This window comes from Fulmarus glacialis, unplaced genomic scaffold (assembly GCF_000690835.1).
Source record: "Fulmarus glacialis isolate BGI_N327 unplaced genomic scaffold, ASM69083v1 scaffold11708, whole genome shotgun sequence".
Taxonomy (NCBI): Eukaryota; Metazoa; Chordata; class Aves; order Procellariiformes; family Procellariidae; genus Fulmarus; species Fulmarus glacialis.
The window spans coordinates 13,364-41,327 of record NW_009228963.1 but is presented as its reverse complement, the minus strand read 5'-3'; the positions used below and the strand labels follow the sequence as shown (position 1 = coordinate 41,327).

At 35.7% G+C, this 27,964-nt stretch overlaps 1 protein-coding gene across 3 annotated transcripts; it reads right to left on the bottom strand.

Annotated features, from left to right (window-relative positions):
* Nucleotides 1-50: 50 nt before the first annotated feature.
* On the bottom strand, nt 51-27,436 carry ZNF143 (zinc finger protein 143). 3 transcript variants are annotated; one of them, XM_009583666.1, is made up of 15 exons: nt 27,301-27,436; nt 26,393-26,485; nt 25,852-25,935; nt 25,562-25,642; nt 24,241-24,437; nt 20,188-20,262; nt 15,693-15,812; nt 14,601-14,676; nt 12,563-12,688; nt 9,343-9,522; nt 8,025-8,252; nt 6,617-6,765; nt 4,566-4,727; nt 3,644-3,790; nt 51-797 (listed from the first exon to the last, which is right to left on the bottom strand). In XM_009583666.1, exons 1-15 carry the CDS (start codon nt 27,410-27,412, stop codon nt 714-716), a joined length of 1,914 nt encoding a protein of 637 aa, XP_009581961.1. In that variant the 5' UTR covers nt 27,413-27,436; the 3' UTR covers nt 51-713. The 3 variants fall into 3 exon arrangements, with proteins under 3 accessions (XP_009581961.1, XP_009581960.1, XP_009581962.1); XM_009583665.1 differs by having other exon boundaries at nt 25,562-25,646; nt 25,853-25,935; nt 27,301-27,412; XM_009583667.1 differs by lacking the exon at nt 26,393-26,485 and having other exon boundaries at nt 25,562-25,646; nt 25,853-25,935; nt 27,301-27,412.
* Between the last annotated feature and the right edge of the window lie 528 nt (nt 27,437-27,964).

Here is a 27,964-nt window from a genome sequence, read left to right as displayed (position 1 = left end):
AATAATTTGAGAGTAACATCTTAAGTAAAGTATGTAAAGAAACAAAATCATTAGATTTACTTCCTTTAATATCGAACAACCAAAGTTTCTCCTTTGTACATAATCCAATTTAAAGATAATATAATTAGCACTTCCAGCATTAACAGTCTGTATTTACAATGAATGAGATGGGGTGGATAATCTAAAGAGTATTCAAATCTGTATGAAACAAATCAAAATACGAAGATTTACAGTAAGCTCAAAATCCAAGACTTTTCCATTTATGGAATGCAATTTAAAAGGCTTTCTTGTCTTTATTACTTGTAAGGGTTTCTGAAATGATGATTTTAAATAGTATTTTAAATGTTTGAAATCTTCAATAATGCCTTCATTATTTGTACATGACATTAAAAATTAATTCCAATACTTCTATTTAATTTTTCACTTGCTTGTAGACCAGTCTGAAATCTGATGAAAGGATAACAAGGAAATTTACTATATAATCCTAATTCCATATTCCTGAATATACAACGGTTGGAAGTAGATGATGTCAGTCCATTCCAAGGGTTATGTACACAAAACTTACAAAATGTTCTTCGCTCTTGCATAAAATGTGTACACAGTATCAATGAGCGGGGAACTTCAAAGTTTTTATGGGTTGCTGCTGGCATGAACCTTTGTTGATTGAAAATAAAATACCTTTCACTCTATTGTTCTGGTAGCAGTTTTAGAAGTTAATCATCAATCCCTGGTGTTTCACCCTGTTGTATTCTGGAGGCTATTCTAATGGCTTCTTCCAGAGACTGTTGTTCTCCAAGCTGAAACAAATGCATTTAAACATTAATAAATCCAAATGTTACATACGGATATAAATGTATAAAAAAAAAATTAAAGATGAAACCGAAGATCTAGATATGGATCAAGATTTTAGCACAAGTAAGTGTGATCAGTATTGTCACACCTCTTCTGGGTAATATATACTAGCAGCTATCTAATCAGCATGACAATTAAGATAGCTTCCAATAGCAGATTAAACTGAGTTTCTATGTATCTACCGAATAAATTTTCTTCAAAGAACTGCTGCACAGTAAACACATTTCACGACACGCAATTTCAACTTGGCAGATAAAACAAAGCTAAGATAAGGCTTTCAAAAGTCATGGAGGCTGTTGAATTGCATTTTAACACTGGTAAAGCGAACAAACATCTTCATTTTTCTTATCTCTCTTGCAGAAAGTCAGGTCTTTGGAACACCATATTACATCAATATATATAAAAAGTGTATACTCATTGCAGAATCCTGACTGTCATGATGACACTGTTCAATTCTACAGTAGTTTAGAGAGGAAATTATTTTGTAGTTGCAACTACAAGGCCATCAATGTATCTGGCACTGTCAGAAGCAAGGTCAACCAACCCTGAATAAAGACAACTGGACACAATTTTGGGAAAGAATCCATGGAGTTTTATAATATGTACACCATGCATGTACATCCAGGGATGGGAACACTGAAGAAAACCTCAACTTAACAAAAACGTAAAGCTGGCCATTACCTATTGGCTCAGGACAAAGAGGTAGGAGAGTGTGAAAAGTAAAACCAGATTATTTGACAGATGGATAGACCTAATGGGACAGTTCTAAATATCGCTTGTAACTTGTTTTTACAGTCACTGGATATCACATTCTGGAGCCACTCAAATCAAGAAGAGCTCTGTTACCAGCTCCTTAGGACTTCAATCTGGCTATCAGGCTACTGGCTTGATCAGTATTTAGAAACCAAATGGATTCATTTATTAGTATCAAAGTACATAAGAAAAACAATCAAGAACTCGGGAATAATCAATAATATTTTAATTTTGAATTCTCTCTCTTCTATTTGTATCTCATTTCTGGTTGAAGATATTAACACAATTCCTTTCAGTCTGAGCTCTTAAGAGAGTACCATGCACACATACAGTTAGACTGCAGCATTAATCCTGAGACTCAAATGCTCAAAGGTTTTGATCTCATATTAGTTTCAGCAAATATGAACAGTTTGAAGGAACCAGATTTAAGTTGCTGTTACTTCCACACGCACAGTATATTTTACCCCCGGAAATGAAATTTGTGAGTGCATTTTCTGCATTTCTTTTTCTACTTGAAGCTATTTCCAAGAACCTTCCAAGAACACATATTAACTTACACTGCTTAATACTGATTTGTTTAGAAACTCTTTTGAGCATCTCCTCTCTGCATAGCCACACTGATGTTCTTTTATATTGGTATTTGTCAGAGCCAAGGCCCATCATGCAAACCATACTCAAGACAGTTGCATATACTCAACGCCCTTTGAAATTCATAGGGCATATCACATCCATGAAAATTACCCTTCTTCTAATTGTATATTGTTTCAGGACGTATGGTTCCCATGATTTTCCATGTTCTCTAGGACAAAATGTGTGTTGTCTGTGGTGATACCCAGACAACAAGATCAAACCCACAAAGTCTTGAGTCCCAATTCCACAGTAAATTTGAATACAAAAGTAGCTTCATTACATTCCCACTGGACTTCTTATTTATGCACATAGTTAAGCACAGAATCAAGAGGGCTATGAGGTGGACCAAAAGTATTAGGCACTTAGCAGGACTGATACTATTATGCAACCCAAAATTTAAACTAATTCAACTCCTTTTATTTTACTTTGAGTTTAAAATTGGCTTCTGTCATTGGAGTGGCAATTTTCCTAAGATCCTTCAGTCATTTATTTGATCCTTGGCTGCAATGTCATTTAAAAAGATGAATTTTTAAAATACTAAATCTTCCAGATGTAAAATTTCCAAAAGCTTCTATTAACCTACATCATATCATAGGTAACAAAAATAAAATACACACATAGTTAATTTAATGTTTGAGTAAGGTAGCATACTGGCCGTCGTTTGCCCTAGAAGTTTCGTTTAACCTTCCAGTCAAGCCAAGCTTCCCTCTGAATAAACTATTCACAAAAATACTTGTCTAGGTTTTGTTTTCGGTTACTTTCTAGATAAAGGCTTAATTTGTGCTTGGTTTCTACCTTCTTCTAAATTAGCCCAATTTAAATTAAACTCTTTCATACCTAGAAATTTCTCTTTCATTACAGTGTTTGGACAATGTGAGGAGCTATTTACAGAGACCGCTGCTTGTACTGTGCTGGTTTGACACATAAACAGGTCACTATTTCCAGAGATTTCTGATTATTAATCCTTCTATATAACTGTTCACACTTTTTCACTATTAGCATTTCAAGGTTGAAATAACATAAATTCAGCAATTTTATCTGTATAAGTTCATAGCAATTTACCCTTGAAAGTTTGGCTTTATATGTATCAGCTCTATATGTAATGCTGAAGGATGAATGAAAGCGCTTTTCTACTGAAAACCTGTGACTCCATGAACAATTCAGTTGACCTGAAGTTTGGCCCTCCCCCAACCTCCTCCTTTTTTGGAAGTTCTACAAGTAGATTTGGAAGATCAGGTACTTATTATTCCTCTTCCTAACCCTATATATTATTTAAAATATGAGATCATATGGTTATGGACTATTTTTTCAGGGGAGCCAAGTTTATTCGAATCATTTTGTTACATGACTAGGAGCTTCTAGCTCTAGAAGTAAGAAACACTCCAAAAAACATTTGTCACCATCTTACCTGTACTGCAATTTGTGTTCCATTGGATGTAGCCAACAATGTAACAGGTCTAGTTTCTGTAGTCACTAAATGGTGCCCATGTTGCTGATGTCCCATTTCTGATGAGGCACTATGAAACGCTGCTAAGTCTTGAGCCACAATAGCAACCTTCAAGACCAAAGGAAGAGAATCAACTGGATGACAGATCTGTCACCGTTACTAACCTCGTACAACGGTTAGCTTCAAAGTTAAATTCAAAGCTGTGATTATTAATGAGCATTATTTTATTGTGCAAAAGATACATTTTTTAAGAAAGGTTGCCATCACTGTGTTCTCCAAGTTATCTATTAGCTCTCAAAATATAAATATCCACAGAACTGCACCTCAGTAAATGGGCCTATAAGCCTGTGATTATTTATACATACAGAGCACGGTGATTAATAAGTATCTTCATTTTCATGTGGTGCATTTTTGGAACAGTGGAATGCATTTTAACTTAAAGATTAAAAACTGTATCACTATATTTCTACTAAAAAAGTAGAAATATCTGCCAAATAAATTACAGTCCCATAACATTAAGTGATAAAGTTACAGGGCATACTGGATTCTATTTTTAGCTCTGCCACTCATTTACTATGTGACTTTGGGGAAAATACTTAGCATTTCTAGGTCTTATTTTACATACACCTAAATGAATTACCGGACTGGTACCTCAGAATTTTTTCTTGGTGCCCAGTTGTTTTTAAAACATTCTGCCATATGTTGATGTACAGCACTGGAGTAGAACACATCATACTCTTATGAGAGGAATGCTATGGTCAGGTGTTGAAAACTGCTTTACTTACATAAATCTATGTGAATAACAGAACTGTGACGGCTTAGGTGCCTATTTTATATCATCTTATAAAGGAACATTACACATGTACGCAGGATAATATCTTACCTGCTGTCCTTCGGTGCCTTCTGCAGTAACCATCGCTACGGAATGTGTTCCTGCAGAAGAGATGACGGCGTCATGGGCAGGGACTGTGATGGTGGTGCCATCTTGTGTTACCATAGTGATAGTATTGCCAATTGCCTGCATATCTGCCTGGGATATGTTGACCTGAAACACAAAATAATTCCTGAAGTAAAAAAAAGAAGGTTTGATTGCTGCTCAAGTCATACCCAAGTCTTAGCTTTTGGCAAGATAACATATGTTTTTAAGTAAGGTTTGGAAAAAAAAACCGATATGCATTTGAAGTGTAACAGCATTTTAGTGATAGTATTGCCAATTGCCTGCATATCTGCCTGGGATATGTTGACCTGAAACACAAAATAATTCCTGAAGTAAAAAAAAGAAGGTTTGATTGCTGCTCAAGTCATACCCAAGTCTTAGCTTTTGGCAAGATAACATATGTTTTTAAGTAAGGTTTGGAAAAAAAAACCGATATGCATTTGAAGTGTAACAGCATTTATCAAACAAATTCCTGCTAGTTTCAGGAATACTCCTGCTAGTTCAATTTCTTCATTTGAAACAAAATGTGTAGCAATCCAGAACAAAAAGGCAACTTGTTCATAATAGCAGGGAAAAAATATTTTAAGCCATGATCACAAGTAACATAGTGGCCACAAGATCTAGTAGCCATTATTCCACTTCCTGACCAGCATGCTCTTGCATTCCTTGAGAATCAATGTCACTCTTTGGCCAAGTCTCCAAACATTCATCTTACTGATTGGTATCTAATATTCCATGACCTTTCAGACACACTTATCTGTTTACAGAAACAAAATTATGGCTCTCAGTAATAAGAAAAAGGATGCATATTTGCTTCCAGAGTCTACAACTCCATGTTAATCAGATCATATCCCAAATAACTGCATGATAGATTATCTATGCATGTGTCTTACACAACGGACAATGTGACTCAAGGTAGTACCACCTGACATACTTTTATCTTAATGGAAATACTAAAGAGGCCTATGAGGGCTTAGAATTTTAACCACGAATAAACAATTCATAAAAAATTAATTATATAAATTACTGATGTCTCCAGCATAAATGCATTAGGGCATCAAATATGTGATTTGATGTCTGACTTACAAGGTAATAAAACATCCCAGAACTAAAGTCAAGCTGAAGGATAATTTAAATAAATGTGAGAACTCCATGTCAAGGCTTCTGCAGGCCTTCCTTCTAGAGGGTAAAAATGCCAGTTACTTAGTATTGCTACAATGTTCAGGGCTGGCAACATAACAGCCCCCTTTAATATTTCATTTCCAATTTGTATTTGGAAGATATCTTTCATATGCTACTGGCATTTCAGCTACCTTTCCAGCTGAGATATAAACTTTTCCCATATTCCTTCGATATATTGCCATAGCTAAACAAAAGAGTTGTGCTGAAATCCCCTCCCAATGAAATTTTGTATAAAAACCTTAAAAAATATATCCATGGGAATCCTTAAAAAATATATCCATAGGAATTTTCAAGTGGAGGTAGTATCAAAGCATTCCTTATCCTCTTGTTTATGTTAGAAATGGTAAGAACTGCACACTACCAAACAGCTTGTAAAACAGGCACCTGGATTTCCCACCCCTCATTCCTCCAAAGTGTGTGCAGACAAGACAACAGTGAAGATGACCATCAGATATTAATAAAATAATCAGGGAATTCTGAGAAACCTCAGAAACTAGGCTGTATATATAAAAATTGTTAAAACAGCCCATGCCTACTTTAAGAGTGACAAAGATAACAAGGATAGCCAAAAAATCTAGCTTTGTATTAATACAGTTTCAGATGTCAGACTACGTGGTTTAATTCAGGTATTCCACAGGAGGCCCAACCCCAAACATATCCTGACCCAGCCCCAAAGAAGCTTCTTTCCTTAAGAAACTCACTTAAGTATTTATCAAGAATCCTAACTTACTTTAGAAAGCACATGGAGTATTGGCAAACACCTGCCTCAATTCTCAACATATTTTTGTCAGCTTTTTAACACTGTGGTTACTTACATGTTGGGTTCCGTCCTGGGATATTAGTGCTACTTGTTGACCTAATCCTGACTGAGTAACTGTAGCAACCTGTGCAGAAATTACATCTTCTCCCTCCACACCTGTCACATAGGTTATCTGGGAGCCTTTGAGAACATCTTCACCTTGACCTATTTGATACAAAGAAGGCAAGAGGATAGTTTACATACTCTAAATGCTGCCAGGAAAGCAAATGACAAGGATTAAGTGCCAGCCTAGTTTGAAGGTTTTAAACACTCCAATGGAAAAGTTTTAGTGGAAAGATGAGAAAAATAAAAGAAGATACCAAAAACAAGTGAGAAAGTCTGTTGTTTTGGGAACTCGGGGTATAATCTTTTAGCAATGAGTTTTAACACACATAAATACTACACATAAAGAAAATACACATTTAGTTTATAAGTGAATATTAAAATGGTGACAAACATTTCTAATTCATTCATTAAATGTTAACCTCTCCATACAAGAGGCTCCATGTAAACACAACTGGCAGCTTTTTAAAAGAGTTATTAATGAACAAACATACAGAAGTACACAGTGATGCCTTTGTGTGAAGATTTAAGTAAGTTCATTATCTTAATAAATGTTTAACCTCAGCAAATGAATCTTATCATTCCCTTAAAAGAAGGAATTAGATGACAGCAAATCTGCTTGAGGCATTCAGTGCAGTTTCCCACATACATGTAGTAAAACAACTTTTCTGACCAAAACAATTTGTGTGTGTATTTCCTGTCTTTAGTCACATCTAAAAAATCACAATTTGACAAGTGGTATTTGTTCTATCACAGCACTTCCTTTAGTCTGATCCTTTATAGTCATAGGATTCAATACTCATGATACCATGAAACACATACTCTAAGGAGTACTGCACCACGTGAGCTTATTTTCATCTTTGCCTCTAGGACAAAGGACAGTTTACAGAAACTGCTATTAGCTGCAGCAAAACCAGCACAGTATCAGGGTGCTGCAAAGACAGATTTTCCTTTTCTCAAGGCAGTACTCCCACACAAAAGACTGTCACCAACCATGGTGTTATACATACTCTTAGAAAAATCCCTGAGAAAAATCCAGCAGGTTGCTAACATAAACATTTCAGATTCTCTCAGGTCCCTTCCCACATTCATGTTTATAGCAGGTTTGCTGGGACTGCACCTCAAATTTCGCTCTTATCCCCAGGACTGCTATAAATGAGTTTATGATCTGGCCAATTGCTCTCTCAGTTTGTGTTTACAAGTTGCATACCACACTAAAAAGTCCTACAAAGAAGTTTAATAACTTTATTAAGTACTTCAGATTTTTATCTATGCTTTCATTTCCGTGGTTATAAAAAACCAGAAAAATATTATCCAGCCCATTTTTTTACAACAAGAAATTCAAAGACTGAAACTCTAACCTGGAGGTGGCTCAAAAAAAGCCTCTTGTTCTTCTTCAATGGGCTCTGTGTCATTGTGTGCTGTCCGCTTGTGCATAGCAAGTGTAGAAATCTGCTTGTATGTTTTTCCACAGTGATTACAGTTATATGGTTTGGAATGCGTATGTACAACATGATGTTTGTATAAACTGGAATACTCTGTAAAACGTTTATCACAACCAGGAACTGTACAGACATAGGGCTTCTCCCCTGTATGGAAAAACAAAAGCGATAAAGAGAACTTTATCCAGGATGCACAGAAAAAATTGTCTACAAATGATATTTAGTGACACACCTTCATTACCAACCATAATTGAATTTCAAAGGCAACACTGAAGCTCAAGCTCACCAAGTTTATCAATGCAGCCTCTCGCTGTCTTTTTTTAAAAATTACTGCCAGTAGTAATTTTTCTCCCTATTTACTCCCTAACTACTGCCCTTTTTTCTCCCTGTCATTCCATCTAAAACATCCTCCTGATGAAGACAGAATGATACAGGCTGAAAGCTGTGATGTCAGTTTGGCATCGTATTGAGAATTTTGTTCTTTTATTACTGGAAGTCCCATACTTTTCCTCAATGATCAGGTACATTGATACACCAGTACAATTTCACTGACTTTTGAGTCTTTAAGCTCTGAAGAGCTTTCATTTAAAAATCAATGAACAAATGGCCAAATTACTTTATAAACTAAAAAGATAATCTGAGGTACAAAACATACCTCTGTGAAACTTGTCTGTGCTTCTATAAAATATATAAGGCTACCAAGATGATATGGCTATCACTGGCTTTTACATTTTAGAACCTTCGAATTTGTGCCAATTATTTCTGCTCATTAACCCTGACAATCAAGTTGGATAAGTATTTTTACCTCCGGTCTATAAAAAGAAGGTTTTGACCACTGCTCCAGCAGCAGAGAAAATACAGCTGGGATGAAAGGGTGACTCACAACAGTGAGCCAAAGTCAAGCTCAGACTTGTGCTTTACTGTTATTTAAGAAACAGCTCACAACAGAGGCAAGCCCCAGAATCACTGCCCAACGTCCACTGAAGACAAGGTTTTGGACTCGTTTTAAAGAACTTTGTATCCAAGCCAAAATTATTCTGCCTTGACAGCAAGGCGGGAAACCTAACTCCTTAACTATCCTCAGCTGAAGGGAGACGAGGCCCAAACAAAAGTACCAAGCTAGGTCATATACATGACTATATCCAATTACAATGCACCAAAACAGTGTTCACAAGGAGAATGACACAGCCTCTCCCAAGCAGATTCCATTTCAAAATACAAAACATCACTCATATACCTGTGTGTATTCTCACATGATTCTTGTAATTAGTTGCACTGGCAAAAGCTCTCCCACATCCTGGCTCTGTACAGTAATAAGGCCTTTCGCCTGTATGTGTCCTGATGTGAACCTTTCTAATATTAGATGTTGTGAATGACCTGCCACATCCTTCAAATGGACACTTAAAGGGTCTTTCACCTGAAAAAAAGAGAAGAAAAGGTACACATCCAAAAGTTATAAAAGAACAAAAATCCTAAGTTACACTTAGACTGAATGTAGGAATCTAAAGCTACGTAATTCTCTCTTTGAGACCCTCAGTGAGAAACCATGAACATGCCACTGTGGAGTGTTCTACTGTTTAGCCAAAACTGGCAAAATTCAGGAAAATCATACAATCTGTAAGCTAAATTATGAAGCATTTAGATTAGTACTTTATGATGTATAAAACAGACTCAGTTGCTTGGATTAGCTTCCACATTGTCTATATTCCATATTTAACACCCCCCACAATTCATACATACATTATCCAAAACAGTATATCATACCATTTGTACATTTGTTAATTGTAATTCATAAAATGAAAAAAAAACCTTCATGATTTAGCATATAACCAAAATACAAATGGATTAAAAAAACTCATTATAGAAAGCACTTAACCAACCTTACATGAGAAGAACCAACTTTTTAAAGAGCGACAGCCCTGAAACTCATTTCAAACCCCCAAAAAAACCAAAGCAATCACAAAGACAGGTTCTTTTAAAAATAAGTCTATTCGTGTAATATAAATTTAAGCACAATAACTTACATCATTGCACCAAAACATTTTACCATGAACACTAGATAAGGCCAACCCCTGTCTAATACCCCATTACCCCTGACCTTTCAGATCTATCAAAGCACACAGAGGGGGAGAGTGAAGGGGGTTAACTTTGGAGAAATGCAAGCCACCTGACATGCTGTCCTGTTGTAATTTCACACTTCCTAGAGCCAAGTACATTCCACCCACTGTACTACTTACCAAAGACAAGAATCTGAGAGCAAGAGAGGGCAGATTACCACTGCAGATACAACATTAAGTACTTAAGAGACAGAAATAAAAAGAAGTCCTGGTAGAGACATTAATACTACAAAACTCCAAAGTAGTTAGCTCCTTGGCAGAGGAAACTATAATTCACTCCTCAGGGCAGCTGTTTCGGGAAGGTTTTTCAGCTTCCTGCCAAGGCAGTGTGTGTATTAAGTGTACACGCCTCAGTGTTGTGTTACCATGGCTCCCCTAATCCTTGCTTCAGCACAGGACCTCAAATCATGCCTGAGAGGAGCGGGGTTGTGGAGTCAACCCCGCCCAACAACAGACCCTGCATTAGAAACCAAAACAGATTGCTCTTAAAGAATGCCCGCAAGAATGTCATCCGACTGGTTGATGAAGCCGCCTTTTAAGTTTCTAATGTACTTGTTAGAAAAGCGACCTGTTTCCAGGTGACTGAGATTTCTAGCAGTAGAAATGCAAAGCAAGTCAGAAGCCTTCAAGCTCTACCCCACAGCAGCTATGAGGAACCATCCACACCAGCTTTGCTGATACCAGAATAGTATGTCTAGGGAAGTAATGGAGGAACCCGAGGCAAGCATTTGACAGCAACAGAAAGTGAGACTGGACTGCCGCTGAAAGACAGGGAAAAATCACTTTTGGCTAAAACAGGAAGAAAATGAAGAAAGCGCTAACCCTGCTCTATGTGATAAAGGAACGAAAAGGTTTCAAAGGCATGGGCCAAGAGTGGGCAGAGCCAGGACTTGCTTCCATCGGGTGCACTGTTGCAGCTTGTATAGGGTATGAGCTTACGCTACTCCATCCATCTGCACAAAGGACTTGGTGCAATTTTCTTCTCATTCTTTGGCTTCCTGCAACTGCTCATAAAAAAGACACCCCTGAATTCCAGTCCCTGGACTGCTGGGAGTCTATGATTGTATTATTAATATTGTTCAAATGGGTAAACGGTTACATAGGGCTGGCTCAAGTCTTTTGTCTCAACTGCTAAATTAGATTAAAGTGATTAAATTACCATACAACTTCTATGGCCATAAAGAAGTAAAGAAAACAGTCTACAGCTAATCAAGTTGTAGTCCATACTACAGAAATATTTCAGTACATAGTTTGTACTTGATGTACTACATAACATCGAACAGTTCTCTTCTAGGACTGAAAACAGATGACACTTTTATGTCTTCATCCCAATGACCAATTTAACATCCAGATAGCACTAATCCCAACGGATTGTCTTTGAATACAGAAGTCCAGGAAAGCAGAATTATCACAATGTAATCTTGAGTTTTTATAATTTTTATTGCCTGCTTTTATTCCCCTCCCCATTGTTCTTTTTAATCTGAGAAAAACATATTTCTTTTGTTGTTTTTTTCTTTTTTACTCTCTAAGATTCAGAAAGTTCAGTGGAAAAACTTGGTGGTGTTCTAGCAGGCAAGTAAATACACTTAATGGAATAGGTTAGTAAGTGATAGATTATTCTTCCTACATTTAAGGGTTTTTTTTTTCCCCTTTTTTTTTTTTTGAGATCTCAGAAGCAAAGGAGACATCGTGTGAACTTGTTTACACGTGTGTGCACCCACAGAGTTTTGTGTAGTGCAGTGTATGCCATCTGGAATTTATTTGTGTTTTGGCTTTCAAATGAATCTTATTTTAGACAAAATGTAATTTTTTTTTTTTTAATGCATTTGGAAGTTTTAATAACAGCTGGTTTTCTATGATGTTTTTGTTCATTTTTCTGCTGCAAGAAGAGGAGGGAAATCAGGATAACAACAAGCTCAGAACTATCAACTTTCATTAAGCTGGCACGCAAGTTATCTTAAAGCACCAAAACTTAAGAACACTGATGCCATTTCTGAAAGGCGAGCCATATTACTGAGGAAAAGATCCTTGTTCTGTTACAGCTGCAAATGAAACTGTAAAGGCACCAAGTGACTCAGTGACAATTTAAGTGATGCATTGCTAAAAGTGCATTTGCAATAGCAGTGTGAATGCTTAGGCACTTTTTCCAAGAAAAGCATGCTGCATTTGCAGTAAATGCTTACCATGCTGAAATGCTGTTGAGCTCACTGGGCTTCAGAAAGAGAATATACACAGGCTGATTTCATAAGTATAAAGTCACAGAATTATCAAAGAGAAAAAAAAAAAATCACCTAAATGAATTAACAAAATTCACAAAAAAAAAAAAGGTGATAATAGTACCTGTGTGGGTTCGGATATGTTTCTGCAGGTCTCCTGAAGTCTTGAATGATTTGGTGCAATTTTCTTCTGTGCACCGATAAGGCTTTTCACCAGTGTGTGTTCGGACATGACTTTTTAGCCCATACCCTGAAGATCAGAAAGGATGTTATAATGGTATAAACACAAAATTAGGATACTCATAAACTATCACCATCAAAAGCTGCGCTTGCCATTCCAATCAGGAAGCTCCCTGATGAGTAAAATTTGCTCTTTCACTCTTCACAAGCTCTTCATTCTACCATACAGAGCAGCAGAACTCTAGATACAGTTTAGAAATTCTTTCATCCTTCATTTATGAAGAAAGTACACTTCCATAATGCTTCTCCTTCCCTTCAAAAGGATAAACTGTAACGATTATAATGTGGACAAATATTTATTCTGTCTTGCGAGGAAGCTGTATGCTCTGTATTCCATATAGTTTTTATTTCTTACCACTATTATCATCAAAATGACATTTAATTATTCGCTTATACAAAAATCAGTACCATTAATGAAGTCAGCAGTAAAAGCTCTACTGCTATCCAGGCTCTAAACTCTTAATTATTTTAAACCATATTATTAACATCGTCATGCCAACTGGTAGCAGTCATGGACACTCATTCCCTTTAAGATTACTTTTAGGAACTCATCGTCATCAAAAACTCTACCAGTCTAAAGCGAGCTTTGGATTAGCTTTGTAAATTATTTTGCAAAAAGCATTTTACCAAGATTTTCCTTTCTGCACTTCCCTGAAAAGATCATGACTGAAGAACCCTGAAATAACCATTTTGGAAAATGAACTTGAATTTACTTGTGTCCACAAGTGATGTATGTATTTCTACAAAATAAAGTAACAAGTCTGTAAGAAGATGGCACCTGCTTTAGTTTCACAGTGTGTTCTCCCTAAAACAGCTGAAATTCCTATTCTTGATGTTTTTAAAAACACAAAGCATGTCTACCAAGCTGAGCATTAATTCATTTCTAGATCTAAAATAAACTCAATTTCATGATCCAACCCAGGAGAGTTCTTAATATTTAAACTGAGAGCATTCAGTACTTAAAATGAACTTTATCAAAGGCAAGGATTGCTGAACTACAGTGGTCCAATGGCTCTGACCAAAAATACAGTATTAATAGACAAACAGCTGTTTATAGCCATACATCAGTCTGTTGCAAGGGAAAAGAATATTTCATTATGTAGTTTTGAAATCCCTTTACAAACACTAGGCAATTAAACTTAGGTGTAACCCTTTCAGTGTGGTTGTTTCCCTGTTGTCCTTTCTCATCAGCATTTCTGTTGCTCGTTTCTATTCAAAGAAACAGTATTAAATGTATTAGATCAGATGAAGTTATTTTAAAAACACCTTAGTTTTTTAAAAAAAAAACAGAGCCTAACTTTTCTAAGCATCATACTAATTTATATTCAAAGTAAGAGAATAAAATTTGAAACATATTTGGTCTTTCACTTTCTTTCATGTTTCATTCTTCATAATTGCATTTTGCATGATCAAATTCAATCTCAGGGAGAGCATCATTTATGAACAGAGTAGTCTGTACGAAATGTAGAGTTTACTTCATAAGAAATGTCACTTTTTGGTACAAATTCAATAAAGAATACTTAAAACAGCATCTTCCATCAAAGTTCCTTTCAAATTTCGAACAGAAGGTCAGGTGTTTACCTCTAGCCAAGAGTTTCAACTTCTTATTATCACCTCATATAACTTATACTATTAGTTTCATGTTAAGAAAGGCCTTATTTTTTCAACATAAAATCTGACTGTAGCATAACAGGTGAAGAGTAAGGGAAAGTGTCAAGTGTTTCACTTCATTCCTCCTTCAGTAACTAAGAGTTAAATCTTCTGTCCTTTCTATATGCTACACTAGCTGAAATGATGACTTTTTTTGCAGTTCTCCCAACCAAGTTCTTTACTTAGCAGTTTAAAAAAAGGCAATATTAAAAACTTACTTTATACAGAGACAAACACTAACAAACAGGAGGAGCTAGTCTACGAAAGATTACCTGTTGCAAAGGCTTTGCCACATCCAGGGTGTTCACACTGATACGGTCTGTCTCCTGTGTGTGACCTTTCATGCACCTGTCAAGACATCCACTACACTGATTAAATGAAATTATGTATCTGATTACTTCAACACAGAAACAGTTCATTCTCAAAGACAGTATTTTATTTCTCTTCCTAAGATTCACATTCAAGTGTCTTCTTTTTAAATCAGTGATAAAAAAATAATGAAATATTGTAACGATATTTTCCCTAAAACTAAAGGTCTAACCTGATCCTTTCAGTCAGTTTTGCAAAAAAATATTTCTCTAAATACACACAGAGTTGCCGTCATGCAACTACATTAAAGACTGTATGCAAACATGCCTCAGTGCCCACTCTCTATTGGATTTTGACTCCACTGAGTGCTTCTAATGATCCTCTTATATTGCATGAAACCTCGACAGCAAGGACACCATTTTAACACATGATCCTTAGCGTCAATTACTCACTGACTCCGGAGTGTTTTGTCAGAGACAAGGCAGCACTGCGAGGAGTTTACCTCATCGGCAAGCGATTATCTCAGCCTAAGCTGGAATGTGAACAGCTCTACACCCTTACTGTTTCAGTAATTCCTTTACTTAACTTAATAAAGGAAGATAATTAAGGAGTTGCCCCCTGTAAAGAAAAGATGTTCCAGCTTTTCACTTTGAATGTTGGATTGTTTTGAAGAGTTAGACTTTGTATTATGATGGTAAAATCTTTCAAAAATTGGAATTTTTGTATGATCATGCATACATGTAAAGTAGGTAAAATGAAAACCGGTTTTCAGAATTTCTGTGACACTGCTGGTAGAAACTATCTCAACAAGAGTTTCTTACATGCTGGCAATATAGGAGCCTAACATGATCCCACACCTGCATCTATCCAGAACACCAAGCAAAATCAGCTGAGCACCTGGGACAACCAATTATTGTAAAATCAATCCAATAAACATTTGGCAACACAGCGCCATTGCGACTGGCTCTCTGTTAATTTCTATTACTTTTCACCACATAAAGTGTCAAAAAAAATCATGCCTGCAAAGTAACAACATTCATTTTACATCTCATCACCTTAAGATGGTGAGCTGTTGTGTACAGTTTTCCACAGCCATCGTAATCACAGCGAAAGGCTTTCTCTCCACTCTGCTGAGATTTTGCAGTCACTCTTGTTCCATGTCCTTGCAAGACAATCTTAAGTTAAAAAAAAAACACCATTAAAAAAAAAGAAACACAATGGATCAGGAAAGTTACACACTTTATTTTGCTATCAAGCCAGAGCTGATTCTGACAGGTTTCTTCTGTCTCTCTTTGCTATGCCATGTACTTTTTAGTCCTCAATAAATAAACTAAAAATAACTAAAAAGCATAAATTCTGATGAAAGGAAAAAGAGAAAATGTAAAACATATTTCCTTGTAGCTAGCAAATTTAAATGCATGCATTAATTAGCCAAATAACAACAAAATAATTTGAAATATAAGCCCAGTGGTAAGATGACCAAATTAGTAGACAGAAGAGGCTTAGATTACATCTAAGGCGCTGGATCCATTCCTAAGGGAGATTAGCCATAAATCAGACCACCTTCAAAGATAAGTTCATGCGAAGGCCAAACAATAATTAAATGCACTTATAATGAGCACTTTTTGAAAATGAAGGAAAGCATTTTGTACTTTGTCAGTGATGCATGTGTTTTGATCAAACTAATTGGAGCAATTTGAGCTAGGTTCTACTCTCCTTTCTGGCATGACACAACAGGAAAACATACGATGCAGCTTAAATCCCTTTTAAAGGCTTCTTCATACACATACACTTCATACACTAATATGAAACTTTCATACAGACTGAAAAAAGAAGCAGAAGCCCAAATGTAAACGTTTTGATACAACTGTATGCAAAGTAATCGAGACTATTTTAAAAGGCCTATTGTTTCTTTAAACCACCCCCCTTTTCTTATGGATCCAATTCTATTCTGAATTGTCAAAAGAACATTTCACAGAATGGATGAGGTGGGTAGGCACTTCTGGAGATCTTCTAGTCCAACACCCCCTGCTCAAAGCAGGGTCAGCTGCAGCAGGTTGCTCACAGCAGTATCCAGATGGGTTCCGAGTATCCAAGGATGGAGACTCCTGAGGCTGCCCCCAGCCTTCACATTCCTAACTAATCCTTCTTGGTAAGTATGAGGTCCAGCAAAGTATCTCACCTCGCCAGCTGCTCAGTAACCTGCTTTAGGTTTGCAGTTGCCATCCCTGAACTCCAGAGACCTCCTGGATTTCATGTGCCCTGTTGTGATGCTCTTCCAGCAGATTCCGAGGTGGTTAAAATTCCCCATGAAGACCTGGGCCTGTGAACACGAGGCTTCTTCCAGTTGTCTGAAGAAGGCCTCATCTCCCTCCTGATAAGCACTCTGTAGCAGACAGCCACCACAATGCCACCCACACTGGTCTGCCAGCTAATTCTGACCCATGGCTCTTGACTGGCTCACCACCCATCCCAAAGCAGAGCCCTGTGCAGTCCTGCTGTGCTCACATGAAGGGCAGCTCCCCCTCCTCCCTTCCCCTGGAGGTGGGGCCTGGCCTTATTAAAGAGCCTGTATCCCTCCATCACAGCACTGCAGTCATCTGAACTATCCGACCACATCTCCCTCATTCCAGTGAGGCTGTAGCCCTGCAACTGCGCATAGACCTCTAATTCCTCATTCAGACAGATCAGAAATTTGATTGAGAACAACCTTCCTAAGGATTCTTCAGGGAGGATGCCCCCTGCTATCTGTTACCTAAGACTGTTCTTAAGACTAAAGATTTAAAGTTGAATATGAAATTTTTAATCAACTGAAATGTGCAACACCACCACTTCAGAAAAGCTCCTCTGGAACCATGGAGAAAAACATAACTTCATGAATCAAGAAACCCATTACTAATACTATGGTTTAAACTATGATATCATGAATCACAGAAGTCACTTTAATACATTAAGGATCATGAAGAAGACGCTTGATAGAGCACCTGCACTTAAGCATTGATTTGGTTTTTTTATCAGTAAGTCTGCTAGTATTTCTTTGTTGTTTCAGCATATAAAAATATGTATATAGTTGCTAAGATCCGCTATAAAGCTGAAGTACGCCAAAGTTTAAAAGAAAATTAATTTTACCAGTATTAAGATTGATACAAAGAGGGGGGAAAAAACCAAAACAAACAGAACACTTAGGAAAAAATTAGTTGAACATCACGAGCATTTGTTTGTTCATACAACTGTTTGCAGAAGTATGTCTCTCTTCACAATACGTTAGTTGGTATGACTTGAGGATTATTAAGAATTCAGTTAGTATTATCATATAACAAGGACAGATATAGTATTAAAATTACTGTTCTTAAAAAATAATACACTCTAAAGAAACTAAAAAATTCAGATGTTAGGAGGCACAAAATCAGAAGAACATAGCAAATAAATCACCTTTATAATAATGTGAAAATTGTTAAGAGGAATTGTGTACTTCAAAATAATTTTAAATAGACAAAATTTTTAAAAACCCTAATTTTAAAAGAAATCACAAATGCATCCTGAGTTCAGACAGATAACACAGGAGAACAACAAAGGCAACAAAGATGTCAGATAAGATTTTTATATTGTATACATACAAACTTCAGTCATATGATTCTACTTTTATTATGAACAGATGGGTATGACAGGTTTGAAAGGAAATAGTGTGTGATATCCATTTGGGCATATGTAGTCTTTTGTTTTCACATGTAGAAATCACAAAGAGGTTTTATGCTTTTTTCTTTGGTGAAAAACCTAACCACATGCAAGTTTGAATGACTCCTTAGTAGTGTTACATCTGTTCTGTTCTTACGTTACCTGTGGACTTAAAAAAGTTTATAAATATACACTTATTTAATACTGTATCTAAATATGAGACTATTTTATCCCAAGTAATATATTATTTCAGAATGAGTTACAAGTAGATATCTACTTAAATCAAGATATAAACACAATTAAGATTTTCATAGATAATAGATAGATAGCTTTGGGACCCTTCAGTTGGTCAACTGAAGTCACCTTATAGGGGTCAGAATTTGAGACTAAGCCTCAATACCTTTTGAAATATCACATCTTTTTTTGTTTGGAACATAAAATGCTCTGTAAGATTGGCACATTTCCATATGGCATAAATGTTGCCATACATGTATAAGATAAAACAACCTCCAGATTCACTTTGTTTTGGGGCTGAGGCTGAAATCAACATGTAACCGGATACTGGTTATTTTGCTTAATAGGCTCTTACTTCCAGGTAAAACCAATCAAGATCTTATCTTACTCTTCCTTGAACTTTGCATTTTGTTGGAGTTGTATCCCTATTCCAACCTACAAGCGTGCAAAACCTCTAAATTTCTTGATTTCATTTTATGGAATATATTCCAATACCATAAATAATGCATGTATTAGTTATTCTCAGAGTCATGCCACACAGGCAACAGTGGAGTGTCTGCGGCTTTAAAAATTGTGGGACCTAGCTTTTAAAAAAAGAATAGAGAATTTTGAGATCAGAGGTGAGCCTATAATTCTTCCTTTCACAGATACAGTACTTTACCTTGGAAGATATTTTTCCTCCTTGTCTAGTTCATTATCTCTTAACTTAAACAAAAAGGAAAAACAGTGCTTCTCTGACCAAACCTTTCTCAATACAATGACTTTTCCGTTTTTTATTTTGTCATTTGAACGTGACGGTATAGGGGTTTTATTACTATATTTGTTGTTGGTCATAATTCTTTGTAGCCCAGAATATGTTTTGCTTTGTCTTTTCCTTTAATAAAGTATGTTATGATGACAAATACCATTCTCCTTGCATAATTTTATGGATCCCAGGTAAAAAAAGCTTGAGACTTAATAAGTTGCACCTGTATTTTCCATTGCCCTTTGAAGTTTTAAGTTAATATTTTCACATTGAAAAGGTTTTTATATTTCCACGTACTAACAACATGAATACAGAAAAAGAAATGGAAGTATTTTTCTGCTTCTTTAAGTGTTCACTAGGAGCAATGCTCTGATCTACTGATTACTTACAAAACCCGCAATAAAAGTCAGGGACTCTTAACAGGGCAAGTGGAATCAAAATAAGTCACCAAAGAGAGAACAGTTCCAGACATATGTCTGGAACTGTCTCTTTTGAGAAGAAAATAATTTATTAATTGAGTCAGTATTCCTTCTGCTTTAAGGAATATAAAAAGTCAGTTCATTCTCTGGAAAAGAACTTCTGAAATACTTACACCCTTACTGATGAAATACTCAGGTCAGCTTGAAAAAATCTTAGAAATCCAACATAATTTTTAATTACCTTTTAACAGAAAAACCCCAGAAAACAGTAAGTATTAGAAGATCTTTTTAAAATCCTATGAAAGGATCTTGCACAAAGAAATGTTACCTATCTGTATAGGTTTGAGATTTAAAATTCCTGAAGGGTAGCAGCAGACCCTAGTTCATTGCTACACAGGACTACCTGTCATGAACATTGCTGGGCAGAGAAGACAGAAGAAATAAATATATTTAATTATTTTGTATTGGGCTACATACCTGCATTTTTTTATCTTGTTCATTTTCACCTATCATTCCTGTGCCACTAACACTGTCATTTCCATCAATAGACACCTGAAAAATGAAGTTGAAATGGGAAAAACATTTACAGGTTATTTTTATTCATCTGAAAACCAGAGGGTTATAGGCAGTTCCTGAGGGCTTATTATTTCATAGCTCTCTAGCTCCCTCTTGAAACATGATTATCCTATAGATAGGACATTAGCTCACATGAAAATCACCACTTGTAGCACCTGCATTATAGAATAGGTTAAGAGAGCATCTCAAAGTTTTCTTAAAATAAGGTAGGAAAGACTGCAAGAACCAAGTATGTTAAATTAACAGACTGACAAAAGGATTAAATTAATAAATTTAACAATACTGAGTTCTGACAGAAAAAAAAAGAAAATGTTTACTTTATCACAGGGATATATCTCTCACTCTCTGTTAAGCAGAATTTACTTGTTTTGAACAGCACAACTCCTTTGGAATCAAAATACCTAAGACAATGTGTTACATCTCAATTCGAAATAGTCAATTTACAACAGATAAGCAGACTTGTGTATCACTCCATAGGTTTCTTTTTAAAAACAGTCTACAGTAGGAGAAAGGTATTGCTGCTTTCCAAGGAGCTTATGAAAATATTTGAAAGAGTATTAGATGTTAATTTGAAATTTTTACTTAAATAAAAATGTAATTGCCCAGTTTAAAAAACAACAACAAACTCTCTCACATATATCAACTCAAAGAACAGCATCTTACTAGTTGCTGTAGAAAAAACTAATTTAAAGTATACTTTACATAGTTTTCCATTCCTTAATTGCCTCTGTATTGAGCACAGGCATTCACAATACTCTCTGCATCCATTACACTCAAGGCTGAGATTGATGCATCTAAATCTAGTCTAAGTGATTTTTATTCTTCTCTGAAATAGTTTGGCAGGAACCCTACCTCAGCTGGTATGCTTATGCCCTTTCACTACGGAGGTCATAGCGGGCTCCTGAGAACATTAATGGTTGTGTAAAGTATCTTGCTCAAAGCATCAGCTACCAACATTTCGCTTAGAGATTGAAGATGAACTTGTCCCATAAGAGGTTTTCAGACTGTACTATCTTTCTAAATTAGACGATTGTGAGCAATATACTTTTGGCAACTTTGAGCTAAAACAGTGAAGAGGAAAGTGCCCAAGCAGAGGCAAGTTTACATTACAGAGAGACTGCAAAGAGAGTCCGCAAGCAGGTAATTCTCAGGTGGTTTTTTTTAAAGGAAACAATAGCCATTTTGAGACCTTCTCTTGCAGGATTTTTGAAGGGAGGGGAGAGAACCTGCACAGAAAGGAGACTAGAATCACGTCATCCTGAACTTCCTCTTGTTGGTTGAGAAAGGAACTGCTGACAGGAAATTAGAAGTTCATCAACGCCACTGGAAACAAATGATCCAAATGGAATGTGTGTGCATGTGTGTAGACATACCCAAATCCCAGGAACTGTACTTTTCCAGCAGCTGGGATGTCGCAGGAAAACAGCTTATGGAAGAAAAGTATGTATTGTAACCTCTTCACAATTCTGTTACATATCTTCTGACTTTATGTTCACTGAGAGCAATGATCTCTTTTTTTTCTTGGTTGCTTTGGGAGGAAGGTGGCATTGACTTAGCCCAAAATTAAGAGGATTGTAGTTAAGTCTTTGCATGCGCTCTGCAAGAAAGTAGTACTACGCCTAAAGGAGAAGCAAGGGACAGTGAAAAATGTATGTGTTCCATCACTTCCAGTGAGCTTCTCTGTAGTCTTCTTGGATCTCTTTGTATGAACTGTCTCACAGAGTTTCTACACCAATCTTGGGTGGCCTACTGATCTTTGCTATTTCTCCCTGTTATGTAGGACAGGGGAAAAGAGAAGAACCACCGTTCTCCAAATCTGCCTTTAAAATTTTTTTCGCCCTTTTCAGATGTGAAGAGAAAACCTTCAAAGTTAACAAAAAAGCAAGACACCCAATTTTAAACCTCTTTTTTGCAGTTTTTTGAGAATTCTGGAAGGATTCCAAGGAAGATCTTTGAGTTCCTCCTAAAAGACACTCGTAGATTCTAAAGAAAGATTTAGTCTGCCTTCAATTAAGAACATAAGAACACCTATACTGAGTCAACCTAAAGGTCTATCTAGTGCACCCATTTTGTTTCCAACAGCAGCCAGTAGAGAGAAGACTAAAGGAACAGGCCAAGGATACAGTGATACATTCCCAAAAATATTCTCCCAACCTCGAAGCAATTTGTGGCTTAGGAACTTCCTGAACTAGAAGTCACATGTTTCTACCTAATAGCCCTCAATACATTTTTCTTCTATGAATTTACCTAATTACTCTTTGAATCCAGGGACATATTAGCATCCATACTACCCTACAAGCAGTGCCATGGCTTAACTTCACGCTGTTTGAAAAAGTATTCTTCCCTTGTTTTTCTTGAACTTGTCACCTGAGAGTTTCATATGATGTTTCCCAGTTCTTACATTGGTAAAGACAATGACAAGTTGCTACTCTTCTTTGTGCCACTTAAAATTTTATAAAATTCTATCATATACTTACCTTGTGTATTTCATATGTTTGGTCATCATTGTTGCCCCTTCCTGTACCTTTTTCAATGTTCCTATACCAACTGCTATGAAAAGTATACATTGCCTCACTATGAAGCATACACGGACATGCACTAGAATCACAAAACCACATTTCTCCTTTTAAGAGAAAGACAAGGTTGTGATGATTGAGCTATTATTTGCTTTTGTATGTAAAACAGGTGCAATACTTGGAAACTCACTCCTACTGACTTTCCCTGAGAGGTTCTAGCAGTATCTTTCAGAATAAGATTCTGAGATGAAAGCTTAAAGAAAATAAATAGAATTTTTCCTAGACACACACAAGTACACTACAGAAAACAAATTTACATTACAGAATTAAAAAACACATGTTGAGATAAATGGGACAAAAATGCAAATTTATTTGCATTTCTTCTGTTTCTTCTTCACCTTCTCAAAACAGAAACTTAATACAAATTATGATTAATATAGCTCCTTGTTAAGAAGGACAAAGTTATGATTGATTTAAACCTAAATTAAATAGTAACTAGGGAATGTGTAAAAGCTTGTCACTACAGCTCAACTAACCCTGAATTACCTTTTATTTTATTAAATGTTAAGGCATAGCCAAACACAACACAATCTGACTGGCCCTCTTAGGATTTCTCAATTATAACAGACAGAAGCATAATGGAAAGAATAGTGCATAAGCCATTTAATTATCCTAACTGGCCTTCTCCCAGAATTTTACAGCTCTCGGTGACACTAGAGAACAGATTTTAAAATTTATTCTACTCTTTTTCCAGAGCAATACAAGCACTGATAGTAATCATCCAGCAACTGGGACACTGCTAAACTATAAAGTCATGGAAATTGCACCGCCCATTATTATATTTACATCATGCTTTATGGAAGTCCAGTAAAGTGGACAACATGAATTTTGAGCATCATACTACATTTTACTATTGAAAGTATGGATCAAAGAAGTTTTTTTCCAAACTCAGTAACTGTATAATTGTCTATTTTACACTTCATAACATGTGTTGTCCTTGCCCAGTACACCAGGCCCTACTCTTCCCAATGCAAGGAAAAAAAAAAAAGAAAACCAACAAAAACAACCCAGCAATAGCGCCTGAACAAGAATAATTTAACTTTGTCCTTCTTTCCAAACAGTGTCCTCTCAAGAGGCTCCTTTCCAATGCTGTATTTTAGAGAAAATTATTATTTAATTGTCTAAATCACTTTCCGAATCAGTCTGACTCCACATAATTTCAGTGTTCAATCTTTTGTTATTTTTATGCAACACTACACACTGGAGCTGCTCATGATAGTGAAGCACTGTCATGACAATTTAGTGTTCTCTCTTCTAAGAGTCTGAAGACTCTCTTTATTATCATTTTAATTCTTAGATCACAATTGGGTTTTGCTGATAAATACCTTGTGATGCTACATTAAAACGTTATCGATAGAGAAAATGTCTTTCAATATACCTTGGCTGCATATTGCTCCAAAGCACTGATGGTATCTGGGTCAATGGCAGCATCTCCTGTATGAAGACCTGCCACTGTGCCATCAGCTTGAATGGCCAAAATGGTATCTGACTGTGGCATTTGCACCGTGTGGTGAATGTAAGCCGTAGTTCCATCCTCCAGCTGGACTGCTTGTAATGCACTCTGGTCGTAACTGTCTGAGAAATAATATTAGAAAGTGTTATGAAAGAAAAGCAATAGCAATGTCTGCACGTTACACGAGAAACTACTGCTGTTTAGGAAATGTCTCCTGAAGTCATATATATGTATGAAATATATGAGAAATATAACTACTAGTATATCAGAAACATAAACACTTAAAATGTTATTATGAATAGCACTGATGAAATTTTTTTCAAGACAAGACCTCCCATAGCTTTATTTCTGCACACTTATAAAAGTGCAAAACCCATTTGATATTGGTCTAGTTTTATTTACAAAGGAAACCAGGAACACAAATGTGCTTTCCATTTCGTATCCACTCATAATAAAATGAAAATAATGTAACACATGTACTGATGTCAATACTTCAGATTTTAGAAGTCATAAATCTGATCATTTTAAGAACAGAATCATGCAAATATGCAAAAGAAACACATAGAATATAGGATGCCTTTTAAGGAAGAAATTCCTTATTATATTCTCTCCTCTTAGTATTGCTGATTGTAGAATGTAATTCTTGTCACACTAGTTTAAATATCTAATAAAATATCTACTTGTTCACTTTTTGTAGAGAAGTAGTACTATATCCAAGACTCGTGTAATCATCTTCTGCAGAAATCCAAGTTATCATTTGAAATAAATACGTTTGCATTCTTGACTGTCAGCTGTCACATTTTCTGCCCTAGTACCTAATGGCAAAATCATCAGTACTATGATCTTTAAGTCAATCTCTACATTCTTTCAAGGTCAAGAGGGATTGATTGATTGATTCTTACCTGCTTTCTCTTCTCATTTTCACAAGCAATTATTGCTGAAATCTGTGTAAGGGCTTACCTTCTCTACTAACATGACATATACTTACTTGAATGTGATCCTGGGCTAAAAAAAAAGATAAATACGCTGGTTTTGATTCTGTTTATAACTGTTATATGAGGCCCAAATAAGGAACTGAACCAGTCTCATTTCAACAATTTCCAGATGTCACAAAGTAAAAGCAACAAGTAATCTACATTGGAAATCACACTAAATGACGTCGTAGTCTAAAAAGAGTACCATATTTTATACTGCTGAAGTTCTGTTGAACTGTAATGTAATAAAGCACACTTAAAAAAAAAATTACCTTTCGAGGTGTGATGAATAAATGCCGTAGTTCCATCTTCCAGTTGAACTGCTTGTCCATCTTCCAGACGCAAGCTGTCCCCTGTTCAGAAGAAAGAATTACAATGCTTCAACAACACTTCGAAAAATCCATTAGTTGGAAAGATTAAATACTAAATACCTACGATCTCTTCATGACTGTTTCCATTAAAATAAGAAATCAAGCTATTATAATGACTGTTAATTACTTAGTATCAATATTTATCAGTAATACATTACTTCAGAATATATTTCTTATATTATTACACTTACTGCTTTTAGGCATGGGTACATGTTGAACATAAGCAGCAGAACCATCTTCTAGTTGAATCACTTGGCCATCCATTAATTTACCATCTGAAATACACAACTAGAATTCTTAAAAAATATTCTGTATGACACATCACAGTTTAAACACACAGTCGAAACTTTCTGGATTAAAATATCAATAAAATATCAACGAGAAATAATGTTTGGTAAAGAGTAAGCACAGTATGACTATACAGAGGTTTTAAAATTCTGGTGTCTTATCCAGTAGGCAGAATGTTGATATTTGGGTTTGAAGTATAAAGATCATCTCAGTTTTGTTTGACTTATGTTGTGCACTTGATACCTGCATCTTGTTAGTAGCAGAAATAAATATTTATTTTATAGTATTACTGTAATACCTGTAATTCCCAGCTGGAATTGAAACTTCATAAGCATTGTACAGATTTTGCCTGACTTTACAACCCAAAGGAGTTTACAATCCAAAGACAAGGTTAAAAAGGGGAATACAATTTCAATACCAATCAACTTCTAGTCATTTACCTACCTTTAGAATTGTGCTGTATGTAAGCAGTGGAGCCATCAGCAAGGGTAACTGCTTGCAAACTTACACCTTCCATGTTCTCCAAGTTGTCACCATCTAGCAAGGAAAAAAGTTCATATTCACTATTACCAGCATCAAACCCTAAAGGTCACAACTTAACCACCTCCATAAATGATTACATCCCCTTAAAGCATAATGACTTCAGAAATAATAATAGGAAATATTTCTTACTTGCTTTCTGGTTTTTGAACCTTGAATATATACTAGGGTCATATGTTCAAGATTTTGTTCTGTAAACATGACAGCTAGAATGTTATTTTCCTTAACTAAAAAAGTTACAATATTACTGAATAAATAACTACAAAGCTGACGTTTTAGGAGAAATATTAATTAGGCCATGAATGCAACAGTGAAATAATGATATATATACTTGTATTGATAATTTTGTTTTGTACACTACTACCTGTCATTAATATACACAAATCTATTTAGAATAAAACACAGATTTAGGAAGAACTTTTTAATCACATAAAATTATAACAAAGCTGACAGAAAACATCGTTTAAACCAATGCTAGATCACCAATTTAAGATCACTACTTTAAAACTCAACTTGTTTAATACATACTTAGATATAAACTGAAGTCACAAGGTATAAAACAGTAAAACTATCGTGAGAATAAAGTCAGATTTTATCAGATTTTATATTTCCTATTTTGGCACATTTACACTCCTATTACCTTAATTAAGAGATAATTTCCTTTCAGAATTAAATTAGTGAACTTAATCAATTTCAGTTAACTAAGAATAATTTCTGTTACATTTTTCATTCTACTTGAGTTGAGAGTTTTATCTGAATTTCAAACAGAAAAGACACCATTAATGTAGAGATATTTTAATCTGAAGGTTCACCTTGCACAGCTACAGCTTCTGTTAGACAAAGAGTCACATGCTGGGCCTCCATTCCTCCTCCAGAAAATTCAGTCATTCCCTGAGAGTCTCGATTTATCTGAGCTAATAACATTGTCTACCTAGAAGGAAAGTATTCACAAAACATAGATAGAAAATTTAAATACAGAACCAGAACTAGTTAAAGACAACCATGTTTAATTAGATTTTTATACAGCTGCTACAAGTATTTTATGTTACCTTCCGCATAAAGAAGATGCAATGAATGATTGACTTACCTGGAAAATACTTCAGAGGAAAAAAAAGTTACTTGAAATAGGTAAATGTTATTATCTCAATTAACTAAGCTGTGAAGAACTTCAGGTAGCAGTTACTAAATTGAAGTGCATCAACCACATTTAGATTTCCGTTAAATACGAATTATTCAACCAATGTGTAAAGAATAATGGTGGTAATGATGGTATAAGTAAAGATATCTTTTTGTCCCCAGAATTAAAATAAAGCTGACAATTCACCCACAGTCACCCATGACAACAGCAGGGCTTTAACTATATAAATTAAACATCTCTCCTGTGCCAGTAAGAGATTTAGAATTTATCACACACTGGGAAATACACACTTCATTACTAAATCTGACTGAATGATCCAACTATTTCCCTAAACTTTC